The sequence below is a fragment of the Onychostoma macrolepis genome, chromosome 21 (assembly GCF_012432095.1).
Source record: "Onychostoma macrolepis isolate SWU-2019 chromosome 21, ASM1243209v1, whole genome shotgun sequence".
Classification (NCBI taxonomy): domain Eukaryota; kingdom Metazoa; phylum Chordata; class Actinopteri; order Cypriniformes; family Cyprinidae; genus Onychostoma; species Onychostoma macrolepis.
In genome coordinates, this window is record NC_081175.1 from 18,566,464 (window position 1) to 18,588,782 (window position 22,319).

A 22,319-nucleotide genomic window follows, 5' to 3' on the forward strand; every position below is an offset into this window, starting at 1 on the left:
AACAGCAGTGGCCTACATTCCAAAGCGCCGTGCCAGGCCTGTTGCAAAATCAATACTCAACAGCCTCTCTTAACAAACACTCTGGCTCTTCCCAGTGGTATGAGAGCCACAGCCTGCCAAACCTCTGTCAGACTCATATTTATGTGTTAAGATTGAATTCAGCATTTTCCTTGCTCTCTATTTTCTCTTTCTTTTTGTCCTAATGGATGAAATCCATGGCCTTAGAGTGGTAGCAGAGCCAAACAGCCTGGCCTGCGGTCCAGCCATTACAAAAAAACAGCGAGGATCAGCCTGTCTACCCTTGAAATGTTAAACCTGTGGTTGTTTAGGTGGCTACACACAAAACACGCTATATTAGGACAAACCAGGGCACATAAATGTATAAGAGTATATATTTATTGCTCAAAAGAGCAGCAGCGGTTCGCCAACTAATATTTGCTATTCAGCCGAGTCCAAGATATTGCATTCACAGCTCCTGCCGGGAGTGAAACCTGCACAGAAAGATTTAGTATGCCAGAAAAACGACCTTTATAAAGTCCAAGTAAGAACCAGCTCAGTCACCGTCCAGTGGCATAAACCAACTTTAAAATGCCAACAATGACTTGCTGGAAAATACATCATTGCCTTGTGACACAGCTTTATGCTTGAATGCTCGAGTACTCTAGAATTTATCAAATGGTTTAAAAGGTTTCCAAGAAGCACTTTAATCCAGCTGCAATTATCACAAACATTCACTCATTTAGAGCGCAACAAAGTACTTAATTAAATGCATATGTAATGATTACAATGGATAAATATAAGTGTAGCATATAGCAGCAATGTAATGCAACTTACTATTAGAGAAATATTCTGGGTTACATACACGTTAAGTTCAAAGATAAGCATTTGCGGCATAAATTTTGTCATTTCAGCTACCTAAAATGTTTTATTTTTAAAAAAAAGACAAAAATAATGTTTACAGTGAGACACAGACAAGGGAAGTGAATAGGACAAATTTTTGGATCAGAAATCTAAAGTTACACATTTAAAAAAAAAGCACTCTTTTTTGCAGCAATCCATTGTCATAGCAATACAGTGTCACGTGAACACATAGTGTGTTTAAGTTTTGTGGCTAAATCTTTAAGAGCGAGTACTTTAATGTTTACGGATTGGGCCCAATTACTTCCATTGCAAGTGCCTCACTGTAACCCAAATTTTTGCTTTTTTTTCAAAGTCGTCAAAATTAATTTCTGTGGTAACCAACATTACGCCACAAAATGCTGTCAATTGAGCTTAACTACCGACCCGAGAAAATTCCTTAAAGCCCTGAATGCTGTAGGCAGGATAATTAAGTGCAATAAAAAGCCCATCGGAAAACAATCTAACACGTCGCAGCCTTTCAGACTCACCCATGTGTATATCAAGGCAGAAGGGATCCATGAGGAACAGCTACAGCTACAGATAGATGGTTTGTCTGAATGATGACGGGAGCTACGCCAGCCTGCAGTGATCTCTTTAGAGAGCTTCTCTCCTCCTGACATGTACCTAGGACAAACAAAAGGTTTCTTTGAGGCTCCTCTCAGAAACACACATCCATGAAGTACCATTCTCTCCCCCCCCCTCCGAGCGGTCATTTAAAGAATAGACTGTCCCCTGCTGCCGATCAATCTGTTAAGAACTCTCCATTCTCTCTGAATTAGGAAATCCTGGCTTTCTTCCACTGGAAAGCTATCGAGAGTGAGCACTGCAGGATGGATTTCCAAAACAAGACTTTCTCATGCCAAGTGGCACCTCTGTGTACAATTGAATTCCAGTAAGGTTTGTTTCTCTGTTTGTTTTAGGTCCACGCAATGGTGTTGCATGTCTACACCTCGCAACTTAAGATTTCAAGAGCAGGAAATATGATTAAATCAGACATGCTTGTGCCATTCAAACTGCTTTTTTAATTACTAAGAAGAAAAATATATAATAAACTACAATGATGTGAAGCCTGTGGGAGTAACCATGTCAATAACATGAATGGGAACTGGGTCTAACATGCACCAAAACAGCCATCATACAAGTATTATTGTATAAATGTACATAGTTGGGTAAAGTTTCTATATATTACTTATAATAATGAATTTTGGACATAAGACTTAGAATATATAAGTATGAACCACATTTATAGACACCATTTAAAGGTTTTTTGTCATTTTGGACAAAGACAACATACTTAATTTCTTCTTTAACACAACAACAGGATATTGATACTCTGATATGAAGTACTCTTAATAAAATAATAAACTAATATCTAAATAGACACGTGCATCAAAAATCAAGCTGGCCTATGCAAAAGTTAGATGGAGAAGAAAATCAATTCTGCGCAAACCATGAATCCAGAAAAGCACTCAAAAATGGCCATAACAGAGTACATTTGCCGCATAATATTTCAACCTCCAAATGAGGCAATTAACTAAATCGCCTTGTCTTGACAATGTAATAAGGCAAGTGGGAGGAATGGCACAGCAGAGATGCTCACGGCCAGCCTGACCCCGGTCCAGTCATCGCTCCGTTCATAAGAGCACTTCAGTCACCGGCCGTGTGACCGCACTCACCAATGGAGAGGACAAATGGGCCACTTTAATAACCAGAAATGATTCAGGAAAAAGGCTTAACGTGACAGTTAGAGAGGAAAAAAAAGACACATTCAACAATCCATCATCAGCCAGCAGAGGAAAATGGAGGAGGGAATTAGGTTTTGTGTTAGTTATCACATGACTCAGCATTCAGCACACTTCTGGTTTACAATTCAACAGTGACTTTTCAGCTTATCTTTAGGTCCAGACGGATTTTTGGAGCATTTTCTGCTCTGATTTTGAGAGAAAAAACTGCTTATTCATAATTCACTTCCTGTGTGTCCACTGACTGAAAGGCCCAGATGGGTTTTTCTTAGATGTCCATGAGCCAGGGGCGCAGAGGTGCTCGTATGTCACCTGAAGGTTGTGTAGGTACAGTATCCATCAGTGCCATCTGCTGTCTGCATAACATGACAAAAGAAAGAGGGTCAGTAAACAATCACAAATGACCATTCTGTTGCTTTATATACTGTATGATTTCAAACTTCTTTTACTTTGGCATTACTATATTTATTTCTTTGCTTATCACGTTCCAGTCTTTATTCAGTCAGAGACGTCCATTAGAGATATTTCAGTATCTTAAGAGGTTTGTTGACATAATTTGCCATTTTGACCTTTCATGAATGACCCACATCATTTAAAGATTTAATTAAAGAGTTCCTGCATTTTCTGTACAGTATGTACCCTAAAGTAAAGGAAAAACAACCCAAGTCGCATTGTTGACTGCTATTTGTAATCACTCTCAATACCCCCTGAAATTACATTATTTTTCATCTTCTAAATTTTAAGAGGGTTGAAAATGGACAAAATTACACATGATTCTCTGAGTGCTGTTCCACAGAATGAAAATGATCATGTTTAAGCAGAACAAGCTAAAATAAGAGTTGTGTGCCAATGCAAGACCTACATTTTGTATTTTTTGTTGTCAGGGTGCTTTGGCCATTCTAGTTGACACGTACACATGCTAGTCGAGCTACATAAACATTATCTAGATAATGTTTTTAAAATTTTAGCCAGATTAAAACATGTACATGGCATTTTAAAAAGACGACTTAAAGCTGCAGTCCGTAAGTTTTGCCTCTTTGTCGCCATCTCTGTTTGAAAACCTGGAATTGCAGCTCTGTGCGGAATTATCTTCCTTGCGTGGGGTTGTGCTCCGGCATGGTTCCAGCGCCGATGAATCTAGTGTTTTGAGGAGTATTTGTGTCAGTCTGTCAGTCACCACACCGGTGTGGATACTGTACATAGGAATCACAGATTCTAGCCTACGTCTTGGAATATTTAACCCAAATAAGAATTTTCACCATATATTGTCATCTGAACAAGTAAGTAACAAGTCTGCCACGTTTGTTCTGACCAACTGAGGAATAAAGCATTACAATAAATTGCGCTGTCAATGGTAATTAAATCTAACGGTCGATTAGCTCATATCACATCTAACCGTGCAAAGTATTATTATTGTTATACTTTATTCTCAAATTATTAATGTTAACAACATCAGCATTGCGTGACAATGAGTATAGTGTGTATTAGCGTGGAGATTTCAATTACTGTACAGTCTAATCTCTAATTGTCATATCATTAGAAATTCATATTAAGAAATTATTTTAACCCAAAAAGCAAACTATGCTCCCTTCGAACTAGTTAAAATACAAATCTTGTGTAATCCCTAATCAGAAGCACATTTAAAACTGGAATATAATTTAATTTCATTCACATGTGTTTCATAAACACATAATCCTTTCTGGATTACAATCCGCCATCAAAATGATACATTTAATTATTCTAGGTGCTGTGAGAAAAGGCTATAAATGATCCGCCACCTGCTGGATTCTCACATGCGATATAGCTACTAGCCGGGAAAACTTCTTTATGTTTACAGATGTGACGTAATGACGCAGTGCCATGCTCGAATTTCCAGTGAAAACCTACCCATACCACTCAAATTATAAAAACATTATTATAAGCCAACCGTTGTGAATCTGGCTAAAGTAAGGTGATAGTTTTGAACACTGGCTGGTTATGTACTTGCTCAAATATTGATTTCAGATCATTTTTAACCCATAAACGTAATTTTTTTATTGTTGGTGTTGTTTAAAGCTTTAAAATAATACTTTTAATAATTTATTGATTAAAAATTAATAAGAATGCATTAAATAAAAGTAACTGCAAAAAACTTTAATGTTATTACAAAAAAAATTCTTATTCTTAAAAGTACACTATTTAAAAAATATATTAAGCAGCATACAGTGGGGAAAAAAATATTTGATCCCCTGCTGATTTTGTACGTTTGTCCAATGACAAAGAAATTATCAGTCTATCATTTTAATGGTAGGTTTATTTGAACAGTGAGAGACAGAATAACAACTAAAAAATCCAGAAAAAAATGCATTTCAAAAAAGTTATAAATTGATTTGCATTTTAATGAGTCAAACAAGTATTTGACACCCTATCAATCAGCAAGATTTCTGGCTCCCAGTTGTCTTTTATACAGGTAAGGAGCTGAGATTAGGAGCACTCTCTTAAAGGACCTACACAAGGCTGGAATGGGCTACAAGACCATCACCAAGCAGCTTAGTGAGAAAGTGACAACAGTTGGTTGTCATGGAAGATGGAAGAAACACAAAATAACTGTCAGTCTCCCTCGGACTGGGCTCCATGCAAGATCTCACCTCGTGGAGTTTCAATGATCATGAGAATGTGAGGAATCAGCCCAGAACTACACAGGAGGATCTTGTCAATGATGTCAAGGCAGCTGGGACCATAGTCATCAAGAAAACAATTGGTAACACACTACGCCATGAAGGGCTGAAATCCTGCAGCGCTCGCAAGGTCCCCCTGCTCAAGAAAGCACATGTACAGGCCCAGTGGTTTGCCAATGATTCAGAGGAGAACTGGGTGAAAGTGTTGTGGTCAGATGAGACCAAAATCCAGCTCTTTGTCATCAACTCAACTCGCCGTGTTTGGAGGAGGAGGAATGCTGCCTATGACCCCAAGAACACCATCCCCACCGTCAAACATGGAGGTGGAAACATTATGCTTTGGGGGTGTTTTTCTGCTAAGGGGATGGGACAACTGCACCACATCAAAGGGACGATGGACGGGGCCATGTACCGTCAGGGCCAGGGCATTGAAAATGGGTCGTGGATGGGTATTCCAGCATGACAATGACCCAAAACACACGGCCAAGGCAACAAAGGAGTGGCTCAAGAAGAAGCACATTAAGGTCCTGAGTGGCCTAGCCAGTCTCCAGACCTTAATCCCATAGAAAATCTGTGGAGGGAGCTGAAGGTTCGAGTTGCCAAACGGCAGCCTCAAAACCTTAATGACTTGGAGAGGATCTGCAAAGAGGAGTGGGACAAAATCCCTCCTGAGATGTGTGCAAACCTGGGTAGGGTTGCACCAGCCATTCGTAAGTTCTTACTTAAATTAGAATGTTAAGTCCACACTAGAGGCTAGTAACTACTTGCTAGTTTGTAACTAAATTTGTACTTACTTCGGGTTGCACCAGTTGTACGTTAAGCAGGACGTAGCTAGTAGTTCGTAAGCTCTCCGTAAAGTAATGCGTAGTCGCATAAAATGACGTTTACCCTAAATCATCCAATAGAAACCTTCAAATACACGAGCAGAACTTGTTTAAATGTTATTAATTTTAATTTATCCTTCATTCTAACTTCTTTTGCTTCACCTATACTAACGGTAAAAACAAGTTTCCATTAAAAACCATACATTAATAACATTAGTCTATACGTAAGCTATTTTTATATGTAAATAACATTCAGAAACTGTAATTGAAATAAATAAGGATCAATAAATACTGAAAGAAAAAAAAAGCATAAGAAATGCCATTTATTTATTATTTCAACTATGATTATCTATTATTTCATCACAAACACGGACCGAAGTGCACAGAGGCGTGCTGTAGATGGGGTGTTGAAGACGGGCTTCACATATTCACATATTGTTCTCTCTCTTAATATGTACGTGAGTGTGAATGTCAGCAGCATCATATATGCCTAAAGGATTGGAGGTTGTCAGGTAAAAGAAGAGCATATTGATGCAGTTCACTCAGTCTGCTATTTTATTCCAACCGTTACTCCTGACCAGACGCGTCCGTAAATATTTAGTTTAAACGTAGAGTTACACTTCAACTAAGTGTAATGGTGCAACGAAAAAATATTTAGTAGTGCGTAAGTTGTAACTTAGTGTCCATTTACGTCAAAACTAGGCTAGGTTGTAACTTACGTGCAGCTGGTGCAACCGGCCCCTGGTGGCCAACTACAAGAAACGCCTGACCTCTGTGATTGCCAACAAGGGTTTTGCCACCAAGTACTAAGTCATGTTTTGCAAAGGGGTCAAATACTTATTTGACTCATTAAAATACATATCAATTTAAAACTTTTTTGAAATGCGTTTTTCTGGATTTTTTAGTGGTTATTCTGTCTCTCACTGTTCAAATAAACCTACCATTAAAATTATAGACTGATCATTTCTTTGTCAGTGGGCAAACGTACAAAATCAGCAGGGGATCAAATAATTTTTTTTCCCACTGTAACTGTTTTAAACACTAATAATATGAAGCGTTTTTTGAGCATGTGACATGGAAGACTGGAGTCAGCTTTGCAACACAGGAATAAATTACATATAAAGAGACACTAAAATATAAAACAGCCATTTAAAACTGTAATTATATTATCATAATAGTACTGTTTACTGTATTTTTGATCAAATAATTGCAACCACAAATCTTTGAACAGTAGTTTAAATAAAATAACTAATGACAGAAATCCCCCCCCCCCTCCCAAAAAAAAACATCCAAAGTGAAAACAAATTACTTATTTTATAGTTCGACTGAAATTGAACTTGCATGTAAACATACTTACAGTAGGTTGAGGGATCAGGACGTCTGTCTGTCACAGCAGAGGGGTGAAGTGTGAAACTGAATGGTCCTACCTTGATTAAAGCTCTTGGTCCACAGAGGACTCTGAAAGGACCCCCGGCACATGTACACTGAACCAGGAGATATATGAGCCTGTGTAAAATCACAGCAAAAAAATAAATAAATAAAATCACATCATTGCAGCTTCTACATTAATGCTTTTGGTTTCTTCCCTGCTGTACAGGCATTTTTTTTCCCATTAAGAGCCTTTGACACTGCTAAGGGGAAATAAATGACCAGTAAAGTTTGTTTTTGAACAATGCTCTTGGATTTTTCATCCAACAAAATGAGAAAGTGTGACTGATTGCCAAAGCCTAAGCCGGTGCACGGTGGTCCAGCATTCAAAGTAAGGTTTTTGACTTTCTGATAAATGATTTAATGTGTGTACATTCGTGTTTGGATATCCGTCAAGCATATTTGAACAGATCTAACTGAAGATAATCAGACGTGAAAATCATGGCCAGTAATTCAGCTTTGGGGGGGTTGGTTTTGCTTTGGTGTTGCATTTCGTTTTTGCTGTGGGGCAAATGTGTCAACCTTGTCGATCTGGAAATCTTGCTTCACTGGCCTGGAGAAAAAAAAACATTCTTTTATCTTTATACTTCATATGTTTTCTACAACATAGAGCAGTGACAGAATAGGAGGCCTGGTCAGATATGGCCTCCTGGAGAGCCGGATGTTTGACAAAGACAATATTGTGAGCCTTGTGATCGAAGCCTGCCTCATCAGAGAGAGAAAGAGAAAGAGAGAAATGAAGAAACCACATCTGTTTTCACTCAAAACAATCAGTATCAACACTGCAAGCAGCTTTCTAAAGCCTGCCGAGGGATGGCTCAGACCAGCAAATTTAGACATTCTATGCTTGAGTTTCAACACAGATTGGATGTAACGCATACGGACATGGAATCCCAATCAGTCAAGATGCCCAAACTAAAGGAGGCTGTTGAGTAGATATCGCTGTGGGACACATTAATATGAATGAAGCCCAGCTTGATGGATGAGAAGATGAGGATTTAATTTTTCACTCTGGATTTAGCAACTGGATCACTTTCTGGAACAGGAAAATCCTGGTGATGAAATGAAAAACTGTTAAATCTGGAGATTTATAAAGGAAAAAAAATTATATATATACACACACACACACACACACATACATACATACACACACATATATATATATATATATATATATATATATATATATATATACATTAGTGCTGTCAAATGATTAATTGCGATTAATCGCATCCAAAATAAAAGTTTTTGTTTATGTAATATGTGTGTACTGTGTATATTTATTATGTATATATAAATACACACACATACAGTATATATTTTGAAAATATTTACATGTATTTATACGTATAATTAAATTTATATAATTTATATTATATATAAATATATTTAATATACAAATATAACATAATTTTCCTACATATATACATGCATGTGTGTATATTTATATATACATAATAAATATACACAGCACACACACATATATTATGTAAACAAAAGTTTTATTTTGAATGCGATTAATCACTATTAATCGCTTGACAGCACTAATATAATATATATATATATATATATATATATATATATATATATATATATATATATATATTGTGACGAGTCAGTTGCCCTCCCCTTTTCTTCATCACCACCCGTCCCTTATTCGCCGCCCTTCACCAGACTCCCGACGGGAGTGGGTGTGTAAGAGAGGAGGGGCGTAGAATCAGCGAGGGCTGGCGGCGTCTGATGAGGCACAGCTGGACTGAATGAAGCCTCATCACCGCCGCTGTTAAATGCCAAGCGCGCCTCTCCTCGGGAGACCGGTCTCTTACCCCGTGCATGCACGCTGGTGTCCTCGTGGGTCCAGGAAGGGTGCGTTGAGGGACGTCGCGCCACCAGATATGTGAGTCGCGGGATCCATAGTCAGGATGAAAGCCGCACCCGTATTACGGCCGACGGGCCAGGATTCCGGGCCGTTCAAGTCCCGCCAAAGGCCGAGGAAGAAGAGGAAGAGCCGCCGCCCCTCGTAACCGGACCAGAGCGGGAGCGCGTGCGGCCACCGGACTCCGCCCCTTCCCTGGACCCTTCCTCCTGGAACACTGCCCTCCTTCACAAGCCCCGTAGCACAACGAGGACACCAGATCCCGGTTTCATTTGGACACTTCTTCCCCCTGGACACTTTATTTTATTGATTTCTGTTTAATAAAAGCCTCTCCGAGGCCTGATGCCACACCCACTGTGTCTGTCGTTGGCTCCTCCCGTCACTATATATATATATATATATACATATACAGTGCCGTGAAAAGGTTTTTGCCCTTTCCAAACCTACCTGGCCCTACGTGAAAAATGAATTGCCCCCTCCTATTAAATTAAAACTTAATCATTAAAACTGTGATTAACCACATTATTTTAGAAAGCTGAGTTAAATTTCACTAGCCAAACCTAGGCCTGATTACTGCCAGATCTGTTGAATCAAGAAATCACTTAAATAGAACCTGTCTGACAAAGTGAAGCGTGTTTAAAGAGCAACACATCATTCCGCGATCTTAAGAAATTCAAGAACAAATGATAAACATAATAGTTAACATGTATCAGTCTGGAAAGGGTTATAAAGCCATTTCTAAGGCTTTGGGACTCCAAGGAACCATGGTCAGAGCCATCATCCACAAATCGAGAAAACTTGGAACAGTGGTGAACCTCCCCAGGAGTGGCCAGCCTACCAAATTTACTCCAAGAGCACAAAGACGACTCATCCAGGAGGTCATAAAAGAACCCAGAACATCTAAAGAACTGCAGACCTCACTTGCCTCAATTAAGGTTCATGATTCAACAATAAGAAAGAGACTGGGCAAAAACTGCATCCGTGGGAGAGTTCTAAGGCAAAAGCCACTGCTGACCAAAAAGAACACAAAGGCTTGTCTCACATTTGCCAAAAAATATCTTGAATATCCCCAAGACTTTTGGGCAAATATTCTGTGGACTGATGCATCTGGCGTAAAACCAACACAGCATTTCATAAAAAGAACATCATACCAACAGTCAAACATGGTGGAGGTAGTGTGATGGTCTGGGGCTGCTTTGCAGCTTCAGGATCTGGACGACTTGCCATAATTGATGGAACCATGAATTCTGCACTCTATCAGAAAATCCTGAAGGAGAATGTCCGGCCATCAGTTTGTGACCTCAAGCTCAAGTGCACTTGGGTTATGCAGCATGACAATGATCCCAAACACAGCAGCAAGTCAACCTCTGAATGGCTCAAGAAAAACAAAATGAAGGTTTTGGAGTGGCCAAGTCAAAGTCTGGACTTCAATCCGATTTAGATGCTGTGGCATGACCTTAAACAGTCCATTCATGCTCGAAAACCCTCCAATGTGGCTGAATTAAAACAATTCTGCAAAGAAGAGAGGGCCAAAATTCCTCCACAGCGATATGAAAGTCTCATTCCCAGTTATCGCAAACACTTGATTGCAGTTGTTGCTGCAAAGGGTGGCACAACCAGTTATTAGATTTAGGGGGCAATTACCTTTTCACGTAGTGCCAGGCAGGTTTGGACAGCTTTTTTCCCTTAATAAATGAAATCATCATTTCAAAACTGCATTTTGTATTTACTCGGGTTATCTTTGTGTAATATTAAAATTAGTTTGATGATCTGAATCTTTTAAGTGTGACAAATATGCAAAAAAAAAAAAAAAATAGGAAGGGGGCAAAAAACTTTTCACAGCACTGTATATATATATATATATATATATATATATATATATTCAATGCTTGAAAATAAATAATTCCTTTATAATATTTGAATGTTGAACACATTATGACATGCCAATTTCTACTCCATTGCATTGTTCAGGTTAGAGGCAGTCAAGGCGACTTTCTGGACTTATATGTTGTGAATCATTTAGACCAAAAATTGTACTCATAGAATAAGAAAAACTAGTTTTATGCTGCTACTGTATAGACTACTGGAAGTCTGCTGAGCCACAGCCTTTTAAATTATTTGAGGAACACTCTCTCTTTAAAACTGAATTATTTACCCCTATTTTATGAAGAATCTAGCCAGCTGGTCTTCCATTAGTTGGCTCATTCCACGGACCGTCATGAATGTGAGTGTGTGTTGACTTCGGTCCTAACACTGCCCACTTCAATTAAGTCAGCCCTGGGCTCGTGTTCCAAAAGGAATGAGGGCTGGCTGTCCTTATGCAGAGGTGGAACACTTGTCAGGCGGTGCACGTGTTTGGGCCCAGTGGCCTTCGTGGAGATGACAGGGATCCAGGACTGACCATGAAGAAACAGCACCTGGTGGGTGATGAATGAGATGGAATACTCAACTTCAATCAAAATGGATTTATCTTGGATTGATTATTAAAATAATTTATAGACTCTTACAAAATATATTTTAGTATTACAAAATACGCTTAACATTACTTCAATATTATTGTAGAAATGTATTTACAATACAATCCTATTATTATTTTAAATATGCAATGGATATCAAATAAATTGATTGTGTATATATAAAATTTACACCCATTTGGAATACACCGTTTTAACAAAGAAACTAATAAACTTAGTGACACCTATTTGTCAGCCATACATAAGTATGCTATTTCTGTAATAGTGAAATTTCTGTACTAATAAACTGAATATTGTTAAATTCAAAATAATTGTATTTCATCAATACATTTAATTAGTTTCAATTTCATACAGTAACTAATTGAATCTTGATTGTTCCTCCGCAAGCCATATTAATTTTTTTATCTTATCAAATGTAATTATTTTCACAATTAACAGTTACATTGACTCGTAACAATAATTCAATTCTGAAAATATGATTAAATAGAGACAAAAACTATGCTGTTTGTGTGTGTGTATGTATAAAGCAATACTAAAACTTTTTAAAATATTATCAAAATGAAATTCTTACATTCATGCATGTGCTATTCAAAATATTAAAACAAATGTCTAAAATAAAATGCTTCCAAACAGACACAGTGTTTCGCTTTTGTGCATAAACTGTTTACTAGAGGCGATCAAATTTATCTTGGATTGATTTTTGAATAAACTTCTACAATGCATTATGGGATTGTGCTCTCCATATAGGATACATAAGATGCCGCCTTTGAATTTGGCCAAAATGTGTTTTTTTTTCCTATTGGAGTTGCCTTAACCTGCTGCCTATAAAGGGATCTCGCTAGGTTTTGGAACAGAGCTACGTAAACCACGGCCTTACCATCCGTCTTCAGCTCAGTTTGTGCCCACGAAGCCGAATGACAATCCCTGCCAGATTAAGCCTAACAAATAGGTGTATGTTTTTCTCATTTACTGAGTATCTGGCATGTGAATGAAAGAACGTGTGTACGAGGAGCATGAGGACACTTTAGCCCCTGCTGAGAGCGTCCTGTCACTGTAGCATGGCTAGTTTAGCCCCTCTCAGCTCTGCCGGCAGAAAAGCCAATGAGACGAATGGACAGAACAGATCAAAGGCACCCTGGCTGTGGAACTGAAATCCACTTTACTGTAAGGCATCTCAGTAAAATAGGATTCATATTTTCCACAAGGCCCCGTTCCCTCGCTCTCCTCCCACATAAGAGAAAAGAGGTGAAGACCAAACGAACGGAATGAGGTGGAAATTGAAAGTGGACGAGCGTCTGTGAGAGAAGACTGTGCAAACACATTCTTTCACACATCATTTCTTGTAATTGATTAGGAATTCGCTCATCTGTTCTGTTTTCAATTTCACAGCAAATCTATGAGACAGCTGAACCAGTCTGAGCCATTATCATTTTCATTTTTCACTTTAATCACACCAGCAACTGCAAACTCGAAGCGAAAACGTCCAGAGAAGAATTTCCATATTTACTGTCGCTCCCAATCGCAGGTGGAGATCATTTGTTACTAGTCATTGCCTTGTACAAATCACTTTTCATAATTGGTATGTCATATGTTTTGATTAGAAACATACACAGAGGGTGGGATTCACAGAGTGGGCCAAAATCAATGGCGGGTAAAAACGTACTGGCCATAAATATTTCAGTTTACACTTTACAATAAGGTCTCATTAGTTACATTAGTGAATGAATTAACTATTAACATTAACACACAATGAGCTACACATTTGTTACAATACTTATTAATGTGTTAATAAATAAAACAACTATTCATTATTATTTCATGTTAGCTCAAGTCTATTAGATAATAATAATTCTTTAGAATTATTTTTCATTGTTAATGTTAACTAACGTAGTTAACTGATGTTAACAAATAGAACCTTCTTGTAAAATTTTAAAATACTTTGTCTTTTTCATTGATTTTTGATATTTTAAAATATATAATTTTGTTCATTGCGAAACCGACCATTTTTATTCCCCTCACATGTGGTCCATTGTTGTTTTTGTTTTCTTTGCATACAAAAAGTATTCTCGTAGCTTCATAAAATTACGGTTGAACCACTGATGTCACATGGACTATTTTAACAATGTCTTTACAACTTAAGACCTTGAACGCATCAGCTGTGTTGCTGACGATGCAGGGGGCAGATAGCTCTCGGATTTCATCAAAAATATCTTAATTTGTGTTCCGAAGATGAACGAAGGTCTTAAAGGTTTGGAACAACATGAGGATGAGTATTTAATGACAGAATTTCCATTTTTGGGTGAACTATCCCTTTAATTTCGTACCAAGGGTGTGTCCATACCCTCTACCCACCCTATGAAAATCATTTCGCTTGAGACGGATTGCGCTACCTTGCACTGCCATGATACCTCAAAACTGTCTCCCACTGGCCGAGCAACTCCTCTCAAAGTGACAGATGTCTCAGACCCAAGGACAGACTTCTAATGACAACGAAAACCCAACCACCCACCTCTTCTGTCCCACTCCGACTCATCAAATTCACAGTTTGAGTGATGTGGACAGCGGTGAGTTGAATTCACAAACTAGCGCTTAAAGGCTGCTGTGTGCAGTAACGCACCTTGAGTAGGCCATTCATCATGCCTGCTATTTGACAGCAAAGCCATATGTTTATCACTCATCTTCACACTGGCAGGTGCCCTCGAGTCCTTGATTACCTATAGCAAACAGAGAAGGTGTATTTATTTTTTTAAAGCCGTAAAGTGAGGCTCAGACAATATCTCAAGCACACTCTGAGGGTTATTTAAAATGCATTCAATAAGTTTCAGTGCTAACATGAATTATGTTCAAAAGATTTGACTGCTAAGTAAGACATATTTTCAATAAAGTGTTTAGTGTACTGCAGCTCTGTTTCAAAGCCTCGAACTGCCTTGCTGTATTCTATAGAATGCATTAACAATTATATTACCTTGTAGATTTCTGTCAAATAAATTCTGTTCTTTTGAACTTTCTATTCATCAAAGAATCATGAAAAGTACAATGATTTTTATAAGAAATATTAAGCAGCATGACATTCATAATAAAAAGAAATGATTATTACATTGATAATAGGAAGAAATGTTTCTTAATCACCAAATCCATATATTAGAATGATTTAGGTTTATTAGGTTTAAGCTTTTTCAGCTTTATTAACTTTGTTAAAGTGTGACTCCTGAAAGGAAGAAAAAAGTAAGCAAGCAAGAAAGAAAAAAAGAAAGAAAAAAAAGAATCAGAAGGTCTGTTTGGATGAGGGTGGTTTTATTAGGACGGTTTCTTATCAGTTCTACTCCTCAATAGCGTTCTCTTGCTTATCTTGCCATCTTGGATTCCAGTCTGCCAAAAAGCGGCATGTCTTTTCTCAACATCATGACTTTTATTAGAGTCATGGGCTATTTGCTGCTTAGTCACAGTTTATTAAATGCAAGAAATTAAAGTATTCTGCTAAGAAACAGTAATGTCTGAAAGGGAAATAACAAGGCTTATTGCAGTGTCTTTAAATATTGATGACTTCTTCTTTTCATAAGTCATCATAGACCACGACTATTTCATTTTAGTTTAAGAAATGACTGTAACACTTTATATTAGGGTCTCTTATTAGCATGCATATTACTAAAATATTAGCCATTTATTAGTACTAATTAAGCACATATTAATGCCTTATTCTGCATGACCTTATTCTACATCCCTAATCCTACCCAATATCTAAACTTAACAACTACCTTACTTACATTTACGCATTTAGCAGACGCTTTTATCCAAAGCGACTTAGAGTGCATTCAGGCTATACATATTTTTTTATCAGTATGTGTGTTCCCTGGGAATTGAACCCATGACCTTTTGCGTTGCTAACGCAATGCTCTACCACTGAGCCACAGGAATGAGTGTTTCCTATTCTAAAGTGTTACCGAAATGACATATTTAGCTTAATATATATCACATGCTTTTTCTTTCATTCACTTCCTTTTTTCTCTTTGAAAAAAGGGGGAAATTACTAAATAAAGGTGCACATCTTAAAAAACAAAACAAAACAAAATAGACCCAAAGATGAATAAATGTGATACACACGAATACTGCCTAAGTGCAATATTACTGTATACAGTGCAAAGAGCAAATTTTCTAACTATATGCTACATATATTAATAAACACTCAGGACTTTTGAGGCTATATAATCCATTTGCTTGGGTCCTGATCTAACCTCAGTGCAGTAGCTGTAAAGCGAACTTTGCTCTCTCTCTCTCTCTCTCTCTCTGATGCCACGGGAAAATGGATGTCTAGAGCCTCTTTTTTAGTAAAACTTTAACAGCTGACAAAGTGCAGTTAATCTTTCATTTCCCTTAGAGGAACATCACCAAAAAGATATAATGAGTTACAAATGTGTCTCTGGACACTCTCCTTCCTCACTCTGCAGGTGTCTGCACTTATTTGATGGCATGGGTATATAGACAAACAATATAAATTCAAAGGCAATACAAGATTGCATACTTTAAGAATGGATTGTTGTTTACAGCTACAACACAGAAAATAGAAAACAGATAGACAGACAGTCAAGATAGATAAACAGAGTGTCTATATATCTATATCTATCTATCTATATATATTAGACAGACATAGAATGATACGACAGACAGAGAGACAGATATATAGATAGATGCAAAATTCTTCATCAGGTCTCGTTTTTTTTTAACACTGAAACACTTATCCATACGGTTTTAAATTTGCACATGGTTCTTATTTCTTTTATAAGAATTTCATCACAATTTTATGAATTTAGAGATCTCCTAATGTAATATGACACAACTCACTGCAATTTATTATGTGGTTGTATATATCAACCGACTTGCACAAAACGATGGAAAGCAACATGACTCATACTGTCAAATTCCCGCATTTTCCTTGAATAATTGAGCCATTCTCCCTGATGGAAAATTGCAGAGTCTGGTCTCAATGGAAGGGAGTGGGGGTCTGAATTAAAAGGGTCTCCCTTAAGAACAGGTCTGAAGTTTTTCCTCATTTTGCTCATCTGTTTTTGAATTATAGTGATGAAAACACATCTATCACTGGGTATGTTTCCATTGTATTAAATTATTGCCCAGAACTTTTTAATCCTTCAGAAGAGAGCAGAATGCACATTGAGCACTTCTCAGAGAGCCCGGGCCCTCAGCGTCTCCCTGAGAGCAGGAATCCGAATCAATCTAAAGATGAGGACAACAGCGGACTGAAAAACCTAACTACTTCTTCATTTTAGTTTGTGTGGAAAGTTAAAGGCTTTCACTGGTGAGAAAAGGGGAATTGAGAAAAGCGAACTTTAGAATAATGAGATGCTGAAATATGGGGAAAATTGTGGGAGGAATTAAATATAAATTGCAAAAGGAGATGTTAAAAATTAGAAAGTGTGAGTGGGTACACAAAAAGAATGAGAGAATTAAGAATTAAGAAGGGGAGAGAAATGGAGGGAGAGGGGCCCCAGACAGGCTGGAGCAGGCCAGCGCAGGAAAGGCTGTTTTTGCTGAAAGGGAGGAGAGAACTTGCCAAGAATAACCTTCTTTGCTGTCATGCAGCCATTCAAGAGAGGCACAGGGAGCGAGAGAGAGTAGAGAAAGAGTGAGAGAAACGCCTTAGGAGCTCAAAAAAAAAAAATAAAAATCACATGGGTGCCAGCGCTCTCTCTCTCTTTTTCTTATTTTTTTCTCTATCCCCTATTGATTCTCTCACCCATTAACATCTTTCCACACTCTGCAGTGTCATCAGACCAAAAAATGAAAAAAGGAGAGAGAATCTGTCTGTACAGGCACTAATAATTTCATATTGTCCTACTCGCATGTATAGAACAAAACATGCCAGGTGAGTTTTAAAAACATATGAAGTTTGTTAAAGTTCAGTTTAAAAGTGAAAGTCACTGACAGATATGACTTAAAAATACAGCTCAGTCAAAAATTGACACTCTGTCGTCATTTACTCACCCTCATGTCATTCCAAACTGTATTATTTTCTTTCATCAGTGGACACAAAAGATGAAATATTGATAGATGAAATGGCCATTCTTTTCTTTTTAATGAAAATGAAAAGCGTTGTCAGGTTTAAAGACTTTCTCATGTGATTGAACTGTGAACTGTGGAATGAACAGACTAAGTTTGTGGAATGAACAGACTTAGACAAATCATTTGCACCTTTGCATATTTAAAATTTCCATAGTGTGACACTTGCATTTCACCCCCTAGCGACAGTTGCACGGAACGTTCAAACTGGTTGTGAAGCACTTGTTATTTTCTGCTTATTCACCAATAAATAATGGATCCACATAATAAAAATGAGCACCAATACATCTAAGAAAAACATAGTAGGTTTTCTAGTGCTAATCAATGTAAATAATTATTTAACAATTATAAAATTATTATGTCAGACATAATTATTTATAATAGCCCATTTTACAGAAATAGTGTATAAAGAATAATGTTTTACTGAAAAAAAAGAAAAAAATTAAGAATGTTGTTCTTCACTAATCTCATAGATCTGATTAGAATCCCTTAAATCCAGTCTGGCAGTCTCATACGGTCTAGATACAAAATATTTCAACATATCCAAAACTGAAATTAGACATGAAAATTCCACATATGCATATGGTCAGAACTTTATGCAGCTCACTACTGCTCTTCATTGGAAATGAATGACTTCCGTTCTGTCGTTTATGGGCAATAGTGTAAAGGCAGCTTAAAACACCCCCATTTAAGGGTATTTACTGTATAGTGGACACTTTGCATATTGATTCCTTACAATAACATGGTTTTATTGTTAATGTAATGTTTTATTCCGATGCATACATATTCAATCTACAATGAGTTTCCACACCAAGGACTGTATATCTTTCTTCATGCTATGAGTGATGATTGCATACACATCCCTAGAGGAAAAGGAACTGCTCCCAGAATCCAGAAAGATCTACAATGAACGTATAATGTATACTTAAGCAATAAGCTATGACAAACTGCGATATTGTGAAAACAGTCATGACTAAAGGGCATTCAAAATACCATTCGATAGTTTGGAGTCTGTAAGCGTTCTGATGTAGAACGTCCATCTCTCCTAGTTCATTGTCTGTATATCCTGGTTCAAATAAGAAAGGCTGGGCAAAAAAAAATACTTTTTTTTTTTTGTGCGTCTTCCTCTGCTTGTACACAAGGCGCAACACAGAGGAGAAGAAATTGTTGAATAAAGTTGTTATTTTTGTTTTCTTTGCGCACAAAAAGTATTCTCGTAGCCTAAAGGCCGGGACACACCAAGCCCACTTCAAAGAACTAGCGGCGACGAAAGCCAACGGTGTTGTCGCCTCGCGTCGGACCAAAAAGCTGCGCTCGAACACACCACGCAGACTACAGCTGACGGCAAACTAACATGTGAGTTCTGCGCATGCGTGAGAGGAATTAACAGCTTTCAATAGTATATATTCGTCATTCAAAAGGAGAAACTGAAACAAAGATATATGAGATAAACGCAGACATACAAATCAGCGCTTGCTTACCATTTTGAATATCAGTAACGTTGATAACTTTAATCATTTTAAGCGGCTCATGTTGTTATGAAAACATTCGCGTATTATAATGATTGGGAAAGATCACATAACATTTAAACAGCCTTCTATCTGCACCTCCTTCATTTACATGCTTGTTTTCATCACTTTCGCTGTAATTCTCGGGCACTGACTCGTTCGCTAAACTGAACATCCAATCAGAGTTGTCCCTCTCGCTGACGGTCCCAACGCCGATTCAACATGTTTAATCGGGCAAACTGCCGCCAACGTGAGCCCGACGAGAGCCAACGAGTCGAACACACCAAACAAACTAGCCCGACCGTCACGGCCTTAATAAATTTAAAGTTGAACCACTAATGTCACATTGACTATTTTAACAATGTCTTTACTACCTTTCTGCGTCAGTTGCATTGCTGCGTGTGGAGGGTCAGAAAGCTCTCGGATTTCATCAAAAATATCTTAATTTGTGTTCTGAAGCTGAGCGTGAATAAATGAATGACAGAATTTTAATTTAGAATTTTGGGTGAACTATCCATTTAAGCAGCACAACTGTTTTAACTTTGATAAGATTTTTTTTTTTTGAACAATATATTTATTACTTTTTTCAGTTTACATATTACAACAGATTACACAGTAAGTAACAATCATGTAAATACAGCAAATATTTTACACCCTATTCTCCCTCCCATCACTCCATCCCCAAACAAAAGAAGAAAAAACAAACAAAAAAAAACACTAAAATAAAGAGAAAATTAAAATTTTACCTAATTTTACCTTGATTTACCTAAATCAAGTAAAGAGTGTCTGTAAATAAGATCATGATGTTACCCTACTCCCTCAGAGCTTGTTGTAGCAGGCTATCAACATTAACATTGTGCCTTAAGAAATTAGTAAAAGGTCTCCAGACATCTTCAAAAACGTTTTGTTTCTTTCTGACAATATACGTGATCTTTTCCATTGACAATTTGATGCCATTTCTTTGATCCACTTTCCAATTCTTGGCTCACTGATATTTTTCCGATAATAAGAAATATTTATTGAGTACTCAATTTCTGAAAGATCATTTGACACTGAAGACTTGAGTAATGGTTGCTGAAAATTACAAAATTACATTTTAAATGATACTGATTATATGCCATCAAATAAATACAGCCTTGTTTAGCGGTAGCGTATAATGTAAAATGTGGCTGATGACTTGTCAAAGGCAGCAGACTACTGCAATTCTACCTTTTTATCTTTAAAATATTTGCTCATTGATTAAAAAGCAGAACAAACACTAGGCAATATAATGTCAATTTTGCTAGGCGTATCTCTAGTCAGTCCTCATTTCATAATTTAGACAGCATGCTGTGAATTATTCTCAAAGGGAAGCAAACAGCTGGTGTGAAACATCCACACAGAACAGAGCAGATCAAAAGAGCTGATAGAGAGAGAGAGAAAGAAAGAGAGATGTCAAGGAGACAGAGAGACTGAGCAAATCCCACAGGCCTTTAACGCAGCACGGTGTTGCACACGAACAACACGTCTGCCTTCTAAATCAGCACCTCTCACTCTCATTGCTCCATCCACCCAGCAGGCTTTGAAGAAGTTACTTTGTCATTCAGTTCTCCGACATCCAACAGCCTGCACCACAACAGCATGCTGCTTCACCATCCCCATCCCCATCACTCTCTAAATGTTTGATTTTTATCCATTTAACTGCAGGAGTCACATTCACCTCAGACAGATTTGGAGGTCCTTTGAGAAATGCGCTCGGCTCGTGACTCCCTAATACAGGACAGACGGAGTAACTACAAATCTCCGCAGAATATCACGTCTGTCCAATAGATCTCCATGCTAGAAGAGGTCAAATCTACCCATCATGCTTTTTTTTCCTTTTTTTTTGTGTGGATAAAATGGATAATTTGGAATAAAATTTAAGTTCTAATTAAAACATTTCCAGACATAAACATATTGAAAATGACGATATTTTTAATCATTTTATTGTAAAAATAAATACAAATTAAGCACTCAATTAAATAATTAAAAAATAAAAGTTTTCAACTAAACAAAAAAACATATTAATTACATTTAATTAATATGTTGCTAAAATACAAAAATAAATAATTAAATGATGTATTATTGTTAAATGCAACAGTAAAATTGCATTAAAAAGTAATTGGCCAAAATATTCTCAAAAATATGCTTTTTAGATAAAATGCAATTTAAAATAATTATTAATGTGTTTTTGTTATATTTATCATTTTAAACATTAAATATGTTTTAAATGTTTTTAAAAATGTATTTTTTTTAAACACATAACCAGTGTTGGGCACGTTACTTTAAAAAAGTAATTAGTTATAGTTACTAGTTACTTCTCACAAATAGTAACTGAGTTACATTATAAAAGTAACTAATTACCAGGGAAAGTAACTATCGTGTTACTTTTTTTTGTCAAATAACTTGGATGCCCCCAATATTAAATGTTAAATGAATGAAATGTACACTAAATAGAATAAATTATTATTATAAAACCTTATACACTAATCTACACTATTTTAATGTTTCTGCGGGACAATGTGAGAGACACCTATCATATTCAATTGATTATTGTAAATATTATCAACCCTCTATGGACACCTTGGCAATAGAATCTCCATTGGCTTGTCATTTTTTTAGTTTACTCACCAGACTAATATTAATTATCTGATATATATAAAGCTTATGTTTGTAAAATGGCACAGTTTTTTTTTTAAATATCTCACACTTAGCATCAGTCAGTCAAACATTACATTATATGATTTTATGATAATTTAGCATTATATGATGATAGAACTTTAGTAATTAGAATAACCATGTATGAATGCATATTTGTCA

At 36.9% G+C, this 22,319-nt stretch overlaps 1 protein-coding gene across 24 annotated transcripts in view; it reads right to left on the reverse strand.

The window, feature by feature from the left end:
• The window catches only part of rxraa (retinoid X receptor, alpha a), a 198,155-nt gene that overhangs the window by 161,437 nt on the left and 14,399 nt on the right, over positions 1–22,319 (reverse strand). For 16 of the 24 annotated variants that reach the window (XM_058757249.1, XM_058757254.1, XM_058757250.1 and 13 more), the window contains 4 exons: positions 14,519–14,615; positions 11,583–11,844; positions 7,481–7,629; positions 1,389–2,998 (listed from right to left, as the gene is read on the reverse strand). In XM_058757249.1, coding sequence (XP_058613232.1) covers positions 1,389–1,419 — 31 coding nt within the window. In that variant the 5' untranslated portion in view covers positions 1,420–2,998; positions 7,481–7,629; positions 11,583–11,844; positions 14,519–14,615. Of the gene's footprint in view, positions 1–1,388; positions 4,684–7,480; positions 8,543–9,377; positions 9,792–11,582; positions 11,845–14,518; positions 14,616–22,319 lie in introns of those variants that run through there. The other 8 variants (XM_058757258.1, XM_058757261.1, XM_058757259.1 and 5 more) reach the window with 7 other exon arrangements.